Source organism: Lipotes vexillifer, unplaced genomic scaffold, assembly GCF_000442215.2.
Source record: "Lipotes vexillifer unplaced genomic scaffold, Lipotes_vexillifer_v1.1 scaffold810, whole genome shotgun sequence".
In the NCBI taxonomy this organism is placed as follows: Eukaryota; Metazoa; Chordata; class Mammalia; order Artiodactyla; family Lipotidae; genus Lipotes; species Lipotes vexillifer.
Genome location: NW_006797357.1, coordinates 844,824 through 864,006, shown reverse-complemented (window position 1 = coordinate 864,006; position 19,183 = coordinate 844,824). Strand labels below are relative to the sequence as shown.

Here is a 19,183-nt window from a genome sequence, read left to right as displayed (position 1 = left end):
TAAGGGTTCTTGAAGCTGAGTCTGCAGCAAGGAAGTCCCTTGAGGCAGAGTTCTCTAGTGATCAGCTCACAGGAGCAGGATGCAGGGTTACAGTGTGCCAGTGGAAATTAGGAGCTGCCTATGAGGCAGGTGGGTACTCCAGAGGGAAGGAAGAGAAGTGACTTCTAAATACTTTAAATTTTTTTTTCTTTTTTACTTTTAAAATGGGATGCCTCCTAAGTGAATTTTTAAGTTGGTGTCATCTACTTAGAATAGATGCAGAAAGGAAAAGACCTGGGAAATTGAAGAGAGGAACAAACTTTTAAGTTTTTTGTTTGTTTTTAGTCAGAAGATCATGTTGTTGGTGACGACATCTTTCCCTTCTGTCTCCATGCAGTAGATTGGATTTGTTGCTGTGTATAAGGATGACGGTGTGGGGTGGGAATTCAGCCATAAGTTGGATATGCGTGGGGTATTAAGGAGGGTTCAGAAATCAAAAACTTTGCTTCTCTTATTCCCATGCCTGATATCATGGTCCTAGGCTATTACATTTACCTTTTTCCAACTTTCCAAAAAAATAAATTAACCTAAATGCCTAAGAGAGTGCAAAAGACCAGAAGTTAGAGGGAGCAGTCTGTGAGAAGGTTGAAGATGATAATTTTAAAATAATAATAATAATACAGTAATATCCTTCCTCAGTGTTTACAGTGTGCTATACTGTTAGCTAAGTACTTTGCATATGTTCTGTCAGTCTCTTAACTATAGCCTTGTGGGGTATGGCTACTATTGTTATCCTCATTTTGTGAGTAAAGAAACTGAAGCACACAGGTTAAATACAGAAGTTTGGTCAATGGAATAGAATTGAGAGTCCAGAAATAAACCCATATATCTGTGGTCAGTTGATTTTTGACAAGTGCTGCTGTGACAGTTGATAGCCACATGCAGAAAAAGTGAATTTGGACCCTTACCTCACGCCATATACACAAATTAACTGAAAATGGATGAAAGTCCTAAATAAACAGCTGAAACCATAAAACTCTGAAGAAAACATAGCTAAAAATCTACATAACCTTAGATTTGGCAGTGGTTTCTTACATAAGATACCAAAAGTACAAGCAATAAAAGAAAAAATAAATAAATTGGATTTTATCTAAACTTTAAAACTTTTGCACTTCAATATATACCAATAATAAAGTGAAAAGAAAACCCACAGAGTGGGAGAAAATATTCGTAAATCATGTATCTGATAACGGTCTAGTATCCAGAATATATAAAGACCACTTACAACTCAACAACAAAAAGCAAACAATATAACTTCTTTTTCTAAACATCTTTATTGGAGTATAATTGCTTTACAATGGTGTGTTAGTTTCTGCTTTGTAAAAAAAAGTGAATCAGCTATACATACACATATGTCCCCATATCTACTCCCTCTTGCGTCTCCCTCCCACCCTCCCCATCCCGTTACTCTAGGTAGTCACAGGGCACCGAGCTGATCTCCCTGTGCTATGTGGCTGCTTCCCACTATCTATTTTACATTTGGTAGTGTATGTATGTTCATGCCACTCTCTCACTTCATCCCAGCTTACCCTTCCCCCACCCCATGTCCTCAAGTCCATTCTCTAGGCCTGCATCTTTATTCCTGTCCTGCCCCTAGGTTCTTCAGAACCTTTTTTTCCCCCCCATATATATGTGTTATCATACAGTATTTGTTTTTCTCTTTCTGACTTACTTCACTGTGTGTGACAGACTCTAGGTCCATACACCTCACTACAGATAACTCAATTACATTTCTTTTTATGGCTGAGTAATATTCCATTGTATATATGTGCCGCCTCTTTATCCATTCATCTGTCAGTGGACACTTAGGTTGCTTCCATGTCCTGGCTGTTGTAAATACAGCTGCAATGAAAGTTGCGGTCCATGACTCTTTTTGAATTATGGTTTTCTCAGGGTATATGCCCAGTAGTGGGATTGCTGGATCGTATGGTAGTTCTATTTTTAGTTTTTTAAGGAACCTCCATACTGTTCTCCATAGTGTCTGTATCAATTGACATTCCCACCTACAGTGCAAGAGGGTTCCCTTTTCTCCACACCCTCTCCAGCATTTATTGTTTGTAGATATTTTGATGATTCCCATTCTTACCGATGTGAGGTAATGCCTCACTGTAGTTTTGATTTGCATTTCTCTAATGATTAGTGGTGTTGAGTGTCCTTTCATATGTTTGTTGGCAATCTGTATATCTTCTTTGGAGAAATGTCGATTTAGGTCTTCTGGCCATTTTTGGATTGGGTTGTTTGTTTTTTTGATATTGAGCTGCGTGAGCTGCTTGTAAATTTTGGAGATTAATCCTTTGTCAGTTGCTTTCTTTGCAAATATTTTCTCCCATTCTGAGGGTTGTCTTTTCGTCTCGTTTATGTATTCATTTGCTGTGCAAAAGCTTTTAATTTTCATTAAGTTGTATTTGTTTATTTTTGTTTTTATTTCTATTTCTCTAGGAGATGGGTAAAAAAGGATCTTGCTGCGATTTATGTCATAGAGTGTTCTGCCTATGTTTTCCCCTGAGAGTTTTATAGTTTCTGGCCTTACATTTCAGTCTTTAATCCATTTTGACTTTTACTTTTGTGTGTGGTGTTAGGGAGTGTTCTGATTTCATTCTTTTACATGAAGCTGTCCAGTTTTCCCAGCACCACTTATTGAAGAGGTTGTCTTTTCTCCATTGTATATTCTTGCCTCCTTTATCAGAGATAAGGTGACCATATGTGCGTGGGTTTATCTCTGGGCTTTCTGTCCTGTTCCATAGATGTATATTTCTGTTTTTGTGTCAGTACCGTACTGTCTTGATTACTGTAGCTTTGTAGTGTAGTCTGAAGTCTGGGAGCCTGATTCATCCAGTTCCATTTTTCTTTCTCAAGATTGCTTTGGCTATTCAGGGTCTTCTGTGTTTCCATACAAATTGTTAAATTTTTTGTTCTAGTTCTGTGAAAACTGCCATTGGTAGTTTGATAGGGATTGCACTGAATCTGTAGATTGTGTAGTGTAGTCATTTTCACAATGTTGATTTTTCCAATCCAAGAACATAGTATATCTTTCCATCTGTTTGTTTCATCTTTATTTTTTTTTCATCAGTGTCTTATAGTTTTCTGCATACAGGTCTCTTGTCACCTTAGGTAGGTTTATTCCTAGGTATTTTATTCTTTTTGTTGCAGTGGTAAATGGGAGTGTTTCCTTAATTTCTCTTTCAGGTTTCATCCTTAGTGTATAGGAATGCAAGAGATTTCTGTGCATTAATTTTGTATCCTACTGCTTTACCAAATTCATTGATTAGCTCTAGTAGTTTTCTGGTAGCATCTTTAGGATTCTCTATGTATAGTGTCATGTGACCTGCAAACAGTGACAGCTTTACTTCTTTTCCGATTTGGATTCCTTTTATTTCTTTTTCATCTCTGATTGCTGTGGCTAAAACTTCCAAAACTATGTTGAATAATAGTAGTGAGAGTGGGCAACCTTATGTATTGAGGTGCTCCTATGTTGGGTGCATAAATATTTACAATTGTTATATCTTCTTCTTGGATCGATCCCTTGATCATTATGTAGTGTCCTTCTGTGTCTCTTCTGATAGTCCTTATTTTAAAGTCTATTTTGTCTGATATGAGAATTGCTACTCCAGCTTTCTTTTGGTTTCCATTTGCATGGAATATCTTTTTCCATCCCCTTACTTTCAGTCTGTATGTGTCTCTAGGTCTGAAGTGGGTCTCTTGTAGACAGCATATGTACAGGTCTTGTTTTTGTATCCATTCAGCCAGTCTGTGTCTTTTGGATGGAGCATTTAATCCATTTACATTTAAGGTAGTTATCGATATGTATGTTCCTATTACCATTTTGTTAATTGTTTGGGGTTTGTTATTGTAGGTCTTTTCCTTCTCTTGTGTTTCCTGCCTAGAGAAGTTCCTTTAGCATTTGTTGTAAAGCTGGTTTGGTGGTGCTGATTTCTCTTAGCTTTTGCTTTTCTGTAAAGGTTTTAATTTCTCCATCGAATCTGAATGAGATCCTTGCTGGGTAGAGTAATCTTGGTTGTAGCTTTCTCCCTTTCATCACTTTAAATATGTCCTGCCACTCCCTTCTGGCTTGCAGAGTTGCTGCTGAAAGATCCGCTGTTAAACTTATGGGGATTCCCTTGTATGTTATTTGTTGTTTTTCCCTTGCTGCTTTTAATATTTTTTTCTTTGTATTTAATTTTTGATCATTCAATTAATATGTGTCTTGTCTTGTTTCCCCTTGGATTTATCCTGTGTAGGACTCTCTACGCTTCTGGACTTGACTATTTCCTTTCCCATATTAGGGAACTTTTCAAATATAATCTCTTCAAATATTTTCTCAGTCCATTTCTTTTTCTCCTCTTCTTCTGGGACCCCCTATAATTCGAATGGTGGTGCGTTTAATGTTGTCCCAGAGGTCTCTGAGACTGTCCTCAATTCTTTTCATTCTTTTCTCTTTATTCTACCTGTCTTAGTTATTTCCACTGTTTTATCTTCCAGGTCACTTATCCGTTCTTCTGCCTCAGTTATTCTGCTATTGATTCCTTGTAGAGAATTTTTAATTTCATTTATTGTGTTGTTCATCGTTGTTTGTTTGCTCTTTAGTTCTTCTAGGTCCTTGTTCAAGATTTCCTGTATTTTCTCCATTCTCTTTCCAAGATTTTGGATCGTCTCTACTGTCATTACTCTGAATTCGTTTTCAGGTTGACCGCCTATTTCCTCTTCAATTGTTTGGTCTGATGGATTTTTACCTTGCTCCTTCATCTGCTGTGTGTTTCTCTGTGTTCTCATTTTGGTTAACTTACTGTGTTTGCGTCTCCTTTTCACAGGCTGCTGGTTCGTAGTTCCTGTTGTTTTTGGTGTCTGCCCCCAGTGGCTAAGGTTGCTTCAGTGGGTTGTGTAGGCTTCCTGGTGGAGGGGACTGGTGCCCATGTTCTGGTGGATGTGGCTGGATCTTGTCTTTCTGGTGGGCAGGACTGTGTGTGGTGGTGTGTTTTGGGGTGTCTGTGACCTTATGATTTTAGGCAGCCTCTCTGCTAATGGGTGGTGTTGTGTTCCTGTCTTGCTAGTTGTTTGGCATAGGGTGTCCAGCACTGTAGTTTGCTGGTCGTTCAGTGGAGCTTGGTCTTAGTATTGAGATGGAGATCTCGGGGAGAGCTTTCGCCATTTGATATTACATGGAACCTGGAAGTCTCTGGTGGACCAGTGTCATTAACTCGTCTCTCCCACCTCAGAGGCACAGACCTGAAACATGGCCAGAGCACCAAGACCCTGTCAGCCACATGGCTTGTGTTACTGCAAAAATTATCCCGGTCCTCAGAACAGTCTCTCTACAGCTTTCAGTCAAATTCAAAGTTCAGTGCAATTCGTGTAAAAACAAGCAACCCAAGTTCATAGATCACAGTGGTTTCCATCCTCAGTGTTCAGGGTCCATGGAACTCCTGACCTGCTAGTGTTGGAGGGTCTCCTGCAGAGGCAAGGAGTGGCTTGGCTTACCATGGGGACAAGGACACTGACCTTAATTTTTAAATGGACAAAATATCTGAATAGACATTTTTGCAAAGAAGATATATAAGTACATGAGAAGATATATAAGTACATCTTTTCACATAAGTGCATGAAAAGATGGTCGACATCATTAGGGAAATGCATATCATAAACATAGTGAGATACCTCACACTCACTAGGATGGGTATTTTTTTTTTTTTTAGGTAATTAGCAAAATGGTATGGTTGTTGTAAAAAATAGTTTAGCACTTCCCCAGCAATTTAAATATAGAATTACTGTAAGACCCAGCAATGCCATCCACTCATGGTATATAAGCAAAAGAATTGGAAATACGTTCAAACAGAAACTGGTGCCTGAATGTTCATAGCAGCATTACTCTCCATAGCCAAAAGGTGGAAATAATCCAAATGTCCATCAACTGGTAAACAAAATGGTGTACCCATATAGTGTGATATTATTCCACCATTAAAAGAAATGAAGTACTGATACATGCCACAACATGGATGAACTTTGAGAAGATTATGCTAAGTGAAGGAAGCCAAAGACAAAAGCCACACTTTGTATGATTCCATATATATGGAATATCTAGAATAGGCAAATTCATGCAGACAGAACTGTTGCCGGGGTCTGGTGGAGGAAAGATTGAGTAGTGTTTGCTTAAAGGGTATGGAGTTTTGGGGTAGTGAAAAATATTCTAGAACTACATGGTAGTGATGGTTTCATATATTGTTAGTGTACTACATGTCATTAATAGTGAATTTTATGTGTGTTTTACCCAAGTAAAAATAGTGTTTGTTCACAGTGGGAAAGAAGCATAATGGAATGAGTGAGGATGGGAGGTCAGCACTAGCTGCAAGAATTGGAGCAGGGAATGGCATCAGAGATGGTTAGATTAACTAAAAGGACAGTTGCTGAAAGGGGCTAGTGTTTTGGCCACTGACTGAGTAGAGAGATAACTGTGGTTGAATTTCCTGTCTTCTGTTTTAGGAGACATAGTCCCAGGTGGTGGTGGAAGCCTGATGACATTAACAAACTGGGTTTTTTGCTGAGTTAAAGCTGCATATTAGAAGATCCAAAGTAGTGCTGTCCAGTAGAACTTTCTGTGGAAATATTCTCTCTGTGCTTTTCAAGTACAGAAGTCAACAGCCACATATGGCTGTTGAGCATTTGAAATGGTGCTAGTGCAATTGAAGAGCTAAATGATTAATTTTATTTAATTTTAATTATTTTAAATTTAACTAGCCACATAGTGTCTACTGGGTATTATACTGGAAGGTGCTGATATGGAACATTTCTACCATAATACAGTTTTACAGGGCAGTGCTTGTTCAACAGTGTAGGTCTAGAATTCTCAGAAATAGTCTTCTCCCCCTATCCACAGGAGAGAATTAACTTACCAGATAAAACCACTCCAGTTCAGAATCACTTTGAGGTCACAGTGAGTTGGGGAACTGTGAGAAGAAATAGAGAAGGTGAACCTTAATGGGGAAGGGAGAAACTAGACAGCATGTCTTATGGTTGTCTCTGAATCTTTTCCTCAAAGCTTCTAACCTAAGCAGTCTGAATTTGTTCCCTACAATTTTAGTAGGAAAAAAAGATGTATCTTTGGTATATAATTTACATAAGATGTATAATTTTGTGATGTTGTATATGTGTTTTATTTACTTACAGAGGTAAAGAACTCAGAAGAACAGTATAATAAAATAGTAATACCAAATGAAGAAAGTGTAGTCATCTATTATAAGATTAGGCAGCAGCTTGCCAAATTGGGTAAAGAAATTGAAGAATATATTCACAAACCAAAATATTGCTTACCATTTCTACAACCAGGTCGTTTGGTAAAGGTATGTCATTTTTGTCATAAATTATTTCAATATTTAATATTTTTTGGATGAAGCTTCCAGTTTTTTTTCTTATCTTGGTAAAATACAGTAGTTTTTTGATCTATATTAATTTTATTCTTTTACCTGTTTCATGTGGCACTGATTAAGGAAGGAGGGGTCATGTGAAGGCCTTTTAGTTGCTACTGATTTTCATTTGGGGGGATATAAATTGAAGTGGACAGTTTCGGAATTAACATGAAATATTTCCAGTTATGAAATGCTGTCCCAGAGTAATGCAGTTTTAAGACCTGGATGAATTCATTAGCTATAAAAGACTTCAGATATTCTCCAAACAAATACACCATGTCATTTTTAACATATTTTTGCCAACTGAGAAATTCCTGTTATTGCTGTTCTGGAATCCCTTGAAATTTGGCAGTGATTTCTTTCTGTAGGGTTAATTTCTTTTTTTTTCTTTTTTTTAAGTTTAACAGTGATCTTTCAAAAAAACATTTTATCAGGAAAACTCAAAGTTTTATTAGCCTGTAATGCGGGCATGATATCTAAATTGCCTTTTGGACATAAACATTCCTTTTCTCTTGCTATACTTTCTTTTCAGGTAAAGAATGAAGGAGACGATTTTGGCTGGGGTGTAGTGGTGAATTTCTCAAAAAAATCAAATGTCAAGGTAAACGGTTGTCCTAAAAGTGGAATTGTATGTAAATTTTTAGTGAAATGTTTTTTCAGGCTCAGGAAATTGATCAGATTAGAAATACCATTACCGAAAAAAAGAAATAGCATTACCTTAAGAGAAACTGTAATAAATTCTATATAAGGAATTAATTTTTTGAATAATCATAAGTTTTATCCTTAAAGTGGTATGGTTATTTTCCTAACACTATCACAGATTTTAATTTCATGACAGTTTTACATTTATTCTCTGAGTTCACCAGTCCTTTTTATAAATTTACTGTTTAAATTGAATATTAGAAAAAATTAGCATTTGACACTGAAAATTGGAATTTTGATTCAGGTATATGTTAGAGACTTAAAAGAAAGAACTTAGGAAAGCTGGTTAATTTTACTTACTCTCTCTACACGAAGGCAATAATAAAGTTGCTTTTGGTCATTATTTATATAAATACTTTGAAAAGATTACGTATACATAAAGTCAAGGATGATTTTTTTTTTTTTTTTTTGCGGTACACGGCCCTCTCACGGTTGTGGCCTCTTCTGTTGCGGAGCACAGGCTCCAGACACGCAGGCTCAGCGGCCATGGCTCACGGGCCTAGCCGCTCCGCGGCATGTGGGATCTTCCCGGACCGGGGCACGAACCTGTGTCCCCTGCATCGGCAGGCGGACTCTCAACCACTGCGCCACCAGGGAAGCCCCCAAGGATGATTTTGATAATTCGTTAGAAAAACGATTACCTCAAAATTAAATCAGCCTTCCCGTCTATTATATTTTCTTTACCTGCAGTAGACACCAACCAACAGGTGCCAGTATATGACCTCAGGCAGGACATTCTGAATCTTCATGCCTGCTTTTTCATTTCTTTAAAATGAAGGGTTTGCATGAGATGATCTCATGATTTTGTTGTCATTAACTTCTTTGTCCCGCCTATGTGTAAAGGCAGTTGAGAATTAAGCTTTGGGATTGAAAGTTAGTCCTGAAATATGTAAATGAACTTTGAGATACTGAAGCCATTTGTTGTGGAGAAATAATTAAGTTCATAGGTTTGTGATAGGAGTTTTGATTAATGATCTGTGATTAATCCCACTGAATAGATTATTACCATTTTCATAATTTACAGGAATGTTTTTCAAATTATTGTCACACTCATTGTCTCATTTGATTCTAATTTAAGAAGCATTCATTGACCATAGACACAATTCCTGTACTCACTCATTTTATGAACTGAGGCAAGCAGATAATGAAAATTTAAGGCAGATTATGAAATATTTCAGTAAAGATATAAGCAAAGTGCATTTGGAGCAGGAGGAGGAAGAAATTTTGTCTCAGCTATTAGAGATGGCACCTGAGAAGGAAGAGAATTTAAAATTTTAAATGGAACCTTGAACACTAAGTAGAATTTCATTTGATGGATATTCACTGGTGGAAGTAGTATGCAGCAGGCACAGAACATTTCAGGTGAAGGGAAGGAGTAAAATAAAAAGTATTGAGGTTAATCGTGGAAAGTATTTAAAATACAGATTTTGAGTATGTTGGGTCTAGATTTAAATATTTGAAAGCAGTGGCAGGCCATTGAAGGTTAATCGGTTGGTTGATTGGTTTGCTTGGGGTGTTTTTTTTTCTTCCAGTTTTATTGAGATACAGTTGACATGCAGCATTATATAAATTTAAAGTGTACAATGTAATGATTTGATTTACATACATCATGAAATGATTACCACAGTACATTGAGTGAACACCCATCATCGCATATAGATACATTAAAGAAATTTAAAAACTCTTTTTTCCTTGTGATGAGAATTCTTAGCATTTACTCTCATAACTTTCATGTATAGCAGCACTGTTATAACGTTATAATTATATTATAACATTATAATTAACGGCACTGTTGATTATATTTATCATACGTTATATCCTTAGTATTTATTTATCTTATAGCTAGAAGTTTATATCTTTTTTTTACTTTCATCTAATTCCCCCTTCCCCTACCCCTGCCTCTGGAAACTACAAATCTGATCTCTCTGTCTATGAGTCTGTTTGTTTGGGGAGCATAATTGACTGACAACACTGTTAGTTCCTATTACACAACATAATGATATATTCTGTACATTTCAAAATGTTCATAGTGATAATTCTAGTTGTCACCAGGAAAAGATATTACATAGTTATAGACTATATTCCCCACACTGTACATTTCATGCCTGTGACTCATTTATTTAGTAACTGAAAGTTTGTACCTCTTAATCTCCCTCACCTATTTCTCTCCTCCTCCCCTCCCCTTCCCTCTGGCAGCCATCTTTTCTCTGCATCGATGACTCTGTTTGGTTATGTTTGTTCACTCGTTTTGTTTTTCATATTCCACATTTAAGTGAAGTCATCTAGTATTTGTCATTCTCTGTCTGTCTTATTTCATTTAGTGTAATACTCTCCGGGTCCATCCATGTTGTTGGAAATAGCAAGGTTTCATTCTTTTTCATGGCTTAGTAATATTCCTGTGTGTGTTTGTGCGTGTGTGGGAGAGAGAGAGACATCTTCTTTCTCTATTGATGGCACTTGGGTTGCTTCCATATCTTGGCTATTATGAGATATACAGTAATACTGTAAGGAACATAGGTGTACATATATCTTTTTGAATAATAGTGTTTTTGTTTTCTTCAAATAAATACTCAGGAGTGGAATTGCTGAATCATTTGGTAGTTATATTTTCACTTTTTTGAGGAACTGCCATACTGTTTTCCATAGTGGCTGCACCAGTTTACAGTCCCACCAACAGTGCACAGGAGTTCCCTTTTTTCCATATCCTCACCAACATTTATATTTCTTGTCATTTTGTTAATAGTTACTCTGTCAGGTGTGAGGTGAATAGCTCATTGGGGTTTTGATTTGAGTTACCCTTATGATTCATGATGTTGCATCTTTTCGTGTACCTGATGGCTATCCTGATGACTTCTTTGGAAAAACATCTACTCAGGCCCTCTGCCATTTTTTAATCAGGTTGTTTGGTCTTTTTGATGTCGAGTTTTGTGAGTTCTTTGTATATTGTGGATATTAACCCCTTATTGGATATATCGTTTGCAGATATCTTTTCCCATTCAGTCAGTGATCTTTTAGTTTTGTTCATAGTTTCCTTCACTGAGTAAAACCTTTTCAGTTTGATTTAGTCCCATTTGTTTATTTTTGCTTTTGTTTCCCTTGCCTGAGGAGACAGATCCAAAAAAATATTACCAAGACCAGTGTCAAAGACTTTACTGCCTGTGTTTACTTCTGGAAGTTTTATGGTTTCACACGTTACATTTAAGTCTTTAATCCATTTTGAATTTATTTTTGAGCATAGTGTGGGAGAGTAGTCTGGTTTGATTCTTCCATGTGTACCTGTGCAGTTTTCCCAACACCATTTGTTGAAGAGGCTGTCTTTTCCCCATTGTATATTCTTGCCTCCTTTATCATAGATTAATTGCCCATATAATAGTGTGGGTCCATTTTCTGGACTCTATTCTGTTCCATTGATCTATGTGTCTTTTATGCCACTACCATGCTGTTTTGATGACTGTAGCTTTGTAGTATAGTTTTGAATCAGGGCATATAATGCCTCCAGTTTTTGCTTTTCTTTCTCAAGGTTGTTTTTCTTTCTCAAGATTGTTTTGGCTCTTTGTGGTCTTTTGTGTTTCCATACATATTTTAGAATTATTTGTTCTAGTTATGTGAAAAATGCCATTGGTATTTGATAGGGATTGTTTGGAAACTATAGATTGCCATGGGGAATATGGTCATTTTAACAATATTAATTCTTCCAGTCTACGATTACAATATTCCTTTCCATCTGTTCATGTTGTCTTCAATTTCTTTCATTACTGTCATGCACTTTCCCTATAGTATAGTATAGTTTTCTTATGGTACAGGTCTTTTACCTCCTTAGTAAGATGTAGTCCTAGGTATTTTATTCTCTTCGGTGCGATTGTGAATGGAATTGTTTTCTTGATTTCTCTTTCTGATAGTTCTTTGTTAATGTATAGAAGTGCAGCAGATTTCTGTATATTAATTTTGTATCCTGCAACTTTACTGAATTCATTGATGAGTTCTAGTAGTTTTTGGTGGCATCTTTAGGATTTTCTATGTATAGTGTCATGTCATCTGCAAACAGTTAAAGTTTTACTTCTTCCTTTCCAATTAGGATTCATTTTACTTCTTTCTCTTGTCTGATTGCTGTGGCTAGGACTTCCACTACTGTGTTGAATAGAAGTGGCAAGAGTGGACATCTTTGTTTTCTTCCGGATCTTAGAGGAAATGCTTTCAGCTTTTTTACCATTGAGTATGATGTTAATTGTGGATTTGTCATATGTGGCCTTTATTATGTTGAGGTATGTTCCCTCTGTACCTGCTTTGTTGAGAGTTTTTATTGTAACTGGGTGTTGAATTTTATCAAAAGCTTTTTCTGCATCTATTGAGATGATCATGTGATTTTTATTCTTCAGTTTGTTAATGTGGTGTTTCATTGACTGATTTGTGGATATTGAACTGTCCTTGCATCCCTGAGATAAATCCCACTTGATCTCGGCTTTGGTCTTTTTAATGTAGTATTGAATTTGGTTGGCTAATATTTTGTTTAGGAGTTTTGCATTTATGTTCTGCAGTGATATTAGCTTCTCATTTTTTTTGTGATACCTTTGGTTTTGGTATCAAGGTGGTGATGGCCTTGTAGAAGGAATTTGGAAGTGTTCCTTCCTCTACAATTTTTTGGAATAACTTGAGCAGGATAGTTGTTAACTCTTCCCTAAATGTTTACTAGAATACACCTGAGATGCCATCTTGCACATCTTCACTTTCTTGGCAATGTTCTTTAAAGCACGAAAGTTTTAAATTTTGATATAATCCAATTTCTTTTGTTGTTGTTGTTACTTAGGCTTTTGATGTCATATATAAGAAACCACTGCCAACATCAAGATCATGAAGATTTACCCCTATGTTTTTTTCTAAGTTTTATAGTTTTAGCTCTTAACATTTAGGTCTTTGTTCTGTTTTGAGCTGATTTTTATATGTGACTTAAGATAAGAATCCAACTTTTTTCTTGTCCTAGGACTATTTGTTGGAAAATTCTTTTCTCATTAAATGATGCTGGCACCCTTGTCAAAACTCAGATGATCATGGACACATGAGTTTATTTCTGGATTCTCAGTTCTGTTCAGTTGATCTATATCTTTATCCTCATGCCAGTACCATACTGTCTGTAATACTGTGTCTTTGTAGTTAAGGTTTAAAGAAATGGATTGGTAAGACCTCCACCTTTATTCAAGATTGTGTTGTTGGCTATTCTGTGACCCTTGAAAGTCCATGTGAATTTTATTATCTGTCAATTTCTACAAAGAAGTTAGCTGGGTTTCTGATAGGGATTTCATTTAATCTTTAGATCATTTTGGAGAGAGTATTGTCAGCTTACAACCCTTGAATCTTTCGATTGTGAACATGGGAAGTTTTCCCATTTTTTAAGATCTTTTGAAATTGCTTGCAACAGTAATTTGTTTTCCAAGTATAAATTTTGCACTTCTTTTGTTAAATTTATTCCTGAGTATTTTAATCTTTTGATGTTATCATAAATGGAATTGTTCTTTTGATTTCATTTTTTAATATTGCATGGCAAGTATATATTAACACAGTTGACTTTATGTATTGCTGTTGCATTCTGTAACTTTGCTAACTTTATTAGTTCTAATAGTGGGTTCTTTAGGATTTTCTTGTCTGCAAATAGAGGTGGTTTTACTTCTCCCTTTCCATTCTGGGTGCATTTTATTTCCTCTCTTTGCCTAATAGGCCTGGCTAGAACCTCCAGTACAATATTGATGGAGCAGATGCCCTTGTCTTTTTCCTAATCTTGAGGTGGGGGGATCATTCACTCTTTCACCATTAAGTATGTTTTCATAAGTGTCCTTTATTGAGTTGAGGAAGTTTCCTTCTTTTCCTAGTTTGTTGAGTGTTGATGTTTTTTTGTCAGATGCTTTTTATATGCCTATTCAAATAATCATATGGTTGTTTTTTATTCTCTTTTGTGTTTAATCTGATGAAGTATATTATATTAATTGATTCTCAAATACTAAACCAACTTTGGATTCCTGGGATGAATCATATTTGTTCATTCTCTGTTATCCTTTTTCTGTGTTAATGGATTTAGTTTGCTAATATGTTGTTAAAGATATTTGCACCCATATTCAAAGGAGATAATGGTTTGTAGTTTTCTTTTCTTTTGCTGTCTTTCCGTGGGTTTGGTATCAGGGTAATGCCTGCCTCACATAATGAGTTAGGAAGTGTTCCCCTCCTCTTCTACTTTTTGGAGGAGTGTTTTAAGAATTTATATTAATTATTTAAATATTTGGCTGTGAGGTTACCTGCCTCGGCTTTTCTTTGTGGATTGTTTATTGATTGTTAAATCAGTTTCTTTATTTGTTATAGGTCTGTTCAGTTTGTCTGTTTCTTCTAGAAACAGTTTCAGTGATTTGTCTTTTTAGGAATTAGTCCATTTCATCTAAGTTACCTAATTTAGTGGTGTACAGTTGTTCATAATATTGCTTTATAATCCTTTTTATTTCTGTAAAGTTCTTAGTAATGTCTCCTCTTTTTTTTTTTAAACATCTTTATTGGAGTATAATTGCTTTACAATGGTGTGTTAGTTTCTGCTGTATCACAAAGTGAATCAGCTATACGTATACATATATCCCCATATCCCCTCCCTCTTGCTGTCCATATCCTACCCCTCTAGGTCACAAAGCACCGAGTTGATCTCCCTGTGCTATGTGGCTGCTTCCCACTAGCTATCTATTTTACATTTGGTAGTGTATATATATCCATGCCACTCTCTCACTTCGTCCCAGCTTACCCCCCTCTTTCATTTCTGATTTATAATTTTAATCTTTCACCTAGCTAAAGGTTTATCAGTTTTGTTCATCTCAAAGAATCAGCTCTTGGTTTCATTGATTTTTTTAAATTTTCAGTTTCATTAATTTCTGCTCCTTTATTTATAATCTTTATCATTTCCTTCCATCTCCTAGCTTTAGATTTAGTTTGCGGTTCTCTGTCCATTGTCTTAAAGTGGAAGATTAGGTTATTAATTTGAGATTTTCTTTTATAATACCTTTATACCAATATCTTTTATAAGACGTTTATACCAATAAATTTCCATCTGCAAGGATTTTAGCTGCATAAATTTTGGCATATTGTGCCTTCATTTTCGTTCATCTCAAAGTATTTTTTAATTTCCCTTTCGAGTTCTTCTTTGACCCATTGGTTATTTAAGAATGTGTTTATTTCCATGTATTTGTGAATTTCCTAAATTTCTGTCTGCTTTTGATTTGTAATTTCATTCTGTTGTTGAGAACATACTTGATATTATTTCATTCCTTTTGAATTTAGTGAAATTTGTGCAGTGACCTAACATGTCCTCTCCTGCAGAATGTTTCATGTGCAGTTGAGAAGAATGTATATATTGTTGAGGTGAGATGTTCTTTAGGTATCTGTTAGGTCTAGTTTTTTTTAGAGTGTTGTTCAGGTCTTCTGTTTCTTTCCTTGCAGATCCTTCTGTCTAGTTGTTTCATTCATTGTTAAAAGTGGTGTGTTGGGGCTTCCCTGGTGGTGCAGCTGTTGGGAGTCCGCCTGCCGATGCAGGGGACGCGGGTTCGTGCCCCGGTCTGGGAAGATCCCACATGCTGCGGAGCGGCTGGGCCCGTGAGCCATGGCCACTGAGCCTGCGCGTCTGGAGCCTGTGCTCCGCAACGGGAGAGGCCACAACAGTGAGAGGCCCGCGTACCAAAAAAAAAAAAAAAAAAAAAAAAAAAAAGGGAAAAAGTGGTGTGTTGAAGTCTCTTAACTATTATTGTTGAAATGTTATTTCTTCATTTCTGTCAATTTTTGCTTCATGTGTTTTGTGTTCTGCTAAAGTGTGTTTCATCTTATGATTAGTATAGCCTACTTCAGCTTTCTTTGGATTGTTGTTCATATGCTATATCTCTTTCCATCTTTTTTACTTTCAGTCTTTTTCGTATCAATGAATTTAAACTATGTTTCCTGTAGACAGCATGGTTGGATATTGTTTTATCTCATCTGAAAAATCTCTGCCTATCGATTGGGCTGCTTAATCCATTCACATTTAATGTTATTATTGGTATGACTAGATTGATGGCTGTCTTTTTTTGTTTTCTATGTGTCATTTCTTTTTTTGTTTTTCTATTCCTCCTTTAGTGCTTTCTTTTGCATTGAGTACGTGTTTTCTAATGTGACATTTTAATTTATTTCATGGGCTTTTCTCTCTGCCTATATTTTTTGTTATTTTCTTAGTGGTTGCTAGGGCTTTCCATATACGTATTAACAAAATAGAATAAGCTTCAGATTTATACTAACTTAATTCCAGTTAGATATAGAAACATTACTCTTTTATGCCTCTTCCATTTTCCCTCTTTTTGTGGTATATATGTTATAGATATTATACCTATAAATGTTACAAACCCCACAATACATGTTATGATTATTACTTTATATAATGTTATGACTTTTAAAGAAGCTTAGAGGAGAAAGGAGAGTAAGTATATATTTATAATTTCTGTTATATTAACCTTATTTATCATTTCTGGTTGTCTTTCTTAATTCCTATGAATTCAACTTACCATCTAGATTTGTTGACTTAGCCCAGTACTGCTTTGCTCCCACCTACTTCCTTTGTTTTATTATAGGCAAATATACTACATTTCTGTTATAGGCTCAACAGTCTCAACAATTTGATATATACATTTTGTTTTATATAATTAGTTTTTAAGTCATTTAAGAGAAAAGGAAATAGTCAATTATTTTGTGTTTTATAATTACCTTTACCAGAGTTGTTTCTTCATGTGGATTCAATATTATGACTGGTGTCACTTACTTTCAGCCTCAAGAACTTCCTTTAGTGTTTTCTGTAAAGCCAGTATGCCAGCAAAAAATTCTCTCAGTTTTTTGTTTATTCGGGAATGTTTGTTTTTGAACGATAACTTTGCCTGCATATAGATTTCTTGGTTAAAAGGTTTATTCTGTGAATATGCTAACCCACTGCTTCTGGCCTCCATCATTTCTCCTGAGAAGTTTCTGCTATTAACCTTATTGTAGTCTCCTTGTAAAAAATGTCTTGTTTTTCTCTTACGCCTTTCAAGATTTTCTATTTATGTTTGGTTTTTGCATTTTTGCTGTGATATGTGTATTTGGGCATCTTTTTGCATTTACTGTTTGGAGTTCATTGAGTTTCCTGTAGATTGTTTTTCAATTAATTTTGCTAAGTTTTCAGCCATTATTTTATTAAATATTTTTTCATTACTTCTTTCCTCTATTTCTGGTATTCGCATTATGTTTATGTTGTCATTCTTATTGGTGACCTACATTTCTCTGTGGCTTTGTTCATTTTTCTTCTTTTTTTTTCCCCCTATGTTTTTGGATTATATCATCTCTTCCAGCCTATCTTCAAATTTGTTAATGCTTTCTTGTACTTCACATATGCTGTTGAATTCCTCTAGTGAGTTTTTCATTTCAAGTATTTCACTTTTGAAATCCAGAATTTCCTGTCGGTTCTTTTTATCATATCTATACTATTGATATTCTCTATTTGATTGTTATTGTCAAATTGGGACATTGATTATTGTCCCTTCCTTTACTTCTTTAATTATGGTTCCATAGTTCTTTGCACATATTTATAATGGCTACCTTTAAGACTTTGTTTAATCCAACATCTGGTCACTCTCACGGGCAATTTCTGTTGCCTGCTTTTTTTTCTGTTTTATAGGTTATGGTTCATACTTTTCTGTCTTTGTCCATGTCTCATAATTTTTCCTTAGAAATTGGACATTTTCAATAATATATTGTAGCACTCTGGGTACTGGTTTCCCCCACCCCCCAAGCCAGGTTTATTGTTGTTATTTGCTTGTTTATATGTTTCATGAGCAGCTAGATTTTTTGAGTGAAGTGTATTCCACCTCCCTCTTCCCCCTACAGTGCTGAACCTTTTATGTTTCTCCTTGGCACAGCCTTGGATATGCCCATAGTTACTCTGGGATGACAGTGGTTTTAAAAAGGGTCTCTTTGTGTCTTTCCCTGAACATACCCTTCTGTTAAGCCCCACTAATTGCAGGAGGCTCCTCCTAGCTTTCCCCCCACCTCCTCTCCCCCAAGGTTCTCTCCTGTAAACTAGCTGGTCTCCATATTTTGTCTGTATTTCCAGTGATTCTACACATTTCCTCCATTTGTCTTTCACCACGGCCTTCACTGTTTTTGAGCATGCTCTAAAGTTTGAACTTTCCCAGCCTCTATTGCAAATGAAATCACTTTCTTTTAGAAGGTATTAAGAGCTGTTTTAAGGCCTGCTTCTCCCCCCAGGCACAATCTCTGAGCCAAGTTCTAAAGCTTGGTGTGGGAACAATGGTCCACGTCTCTCTGGGTGACACTCCTGCTTTAGGCCCTGAGGGCTAAGTGGAGCATAAGAGCTTCACATCTTCTCAGCTTGCCTCTCCCAGCTTGGAATCAAGGTCTTATAAGCCAGGACAAGGGCAGTTGAGGCCCCAGTATTCTCAGCAGTGCTACCCCCAAGATAGTCTCTGGCTAAGCAGTGGGGACAGGGCAGAAAAGGGGAACCCCCACCTCTCAGCCCCTACAATCCCCTACTTGCCCAGAACTTAGCCCTAGCAATAGGTAGGTGGGAGCAGGATAAGAAATGCTGATATCATGCTCTTCCTGGGAAGATAGACCTCTGCCTGATATTTGCAGGCAGAGCAGCCCTCCTGTGATCTGGGCTTCACCAGTCTGCAATTCCTGTTTTCTTGAGTTAGAAAGCAGTGAGAGGGGAGTGGTCTTGGTTTAGATATCACAAATTCTTACTGAATTTTCATAGATTTCCTTGAATATGTTTCTTCCTTTGCTATATGCCCTTAGAACCATTTCCAGAGACTTTAAATGGTTGGGTTTTTATAATTTTCTCCAGTTTTGCTGGGGAGCGGATTTGTGAAGCTCCGTATGCTGTCATGCTGGTACTTGACAGGTTTTACATTTTTAAAGGAGAAAAATTATAGCGAATATAATTGCATTCATAGACACACACACACACACACACACACACACACACACACACACACACACACACACAC

The 19,183-nt window shown here is 36.3% G+C and overlaps 1 protein-coding gene across 1 annotated transcript in view; it reads left to right on the top strand.

Annotated features, from left to right (window-relative positions):
- Nucleotides 1-19,183, top strand: part of MTREX (Mtr4 exosome RNA helicase) — a 147,409-nt gene that overhangs the window by 69,930 nt on the left and 58,296 nt on the right. The window contains exons 18-19 of the mRNA XM_007469275.1: nucleotides 7,198-7,370; nucleotides 7,969-8,037. Of these exons, the coding sequence (XP_007469337.1) occupies nucleotides 7,198-7,370; nucleotides 7,969-8,037 (242 nt within the window). The remainder of the gene's footprint in view (nucleotides 1-7,197; nucleotides 7,371-7,968; nucleotides 8,038-19,183) is intronic.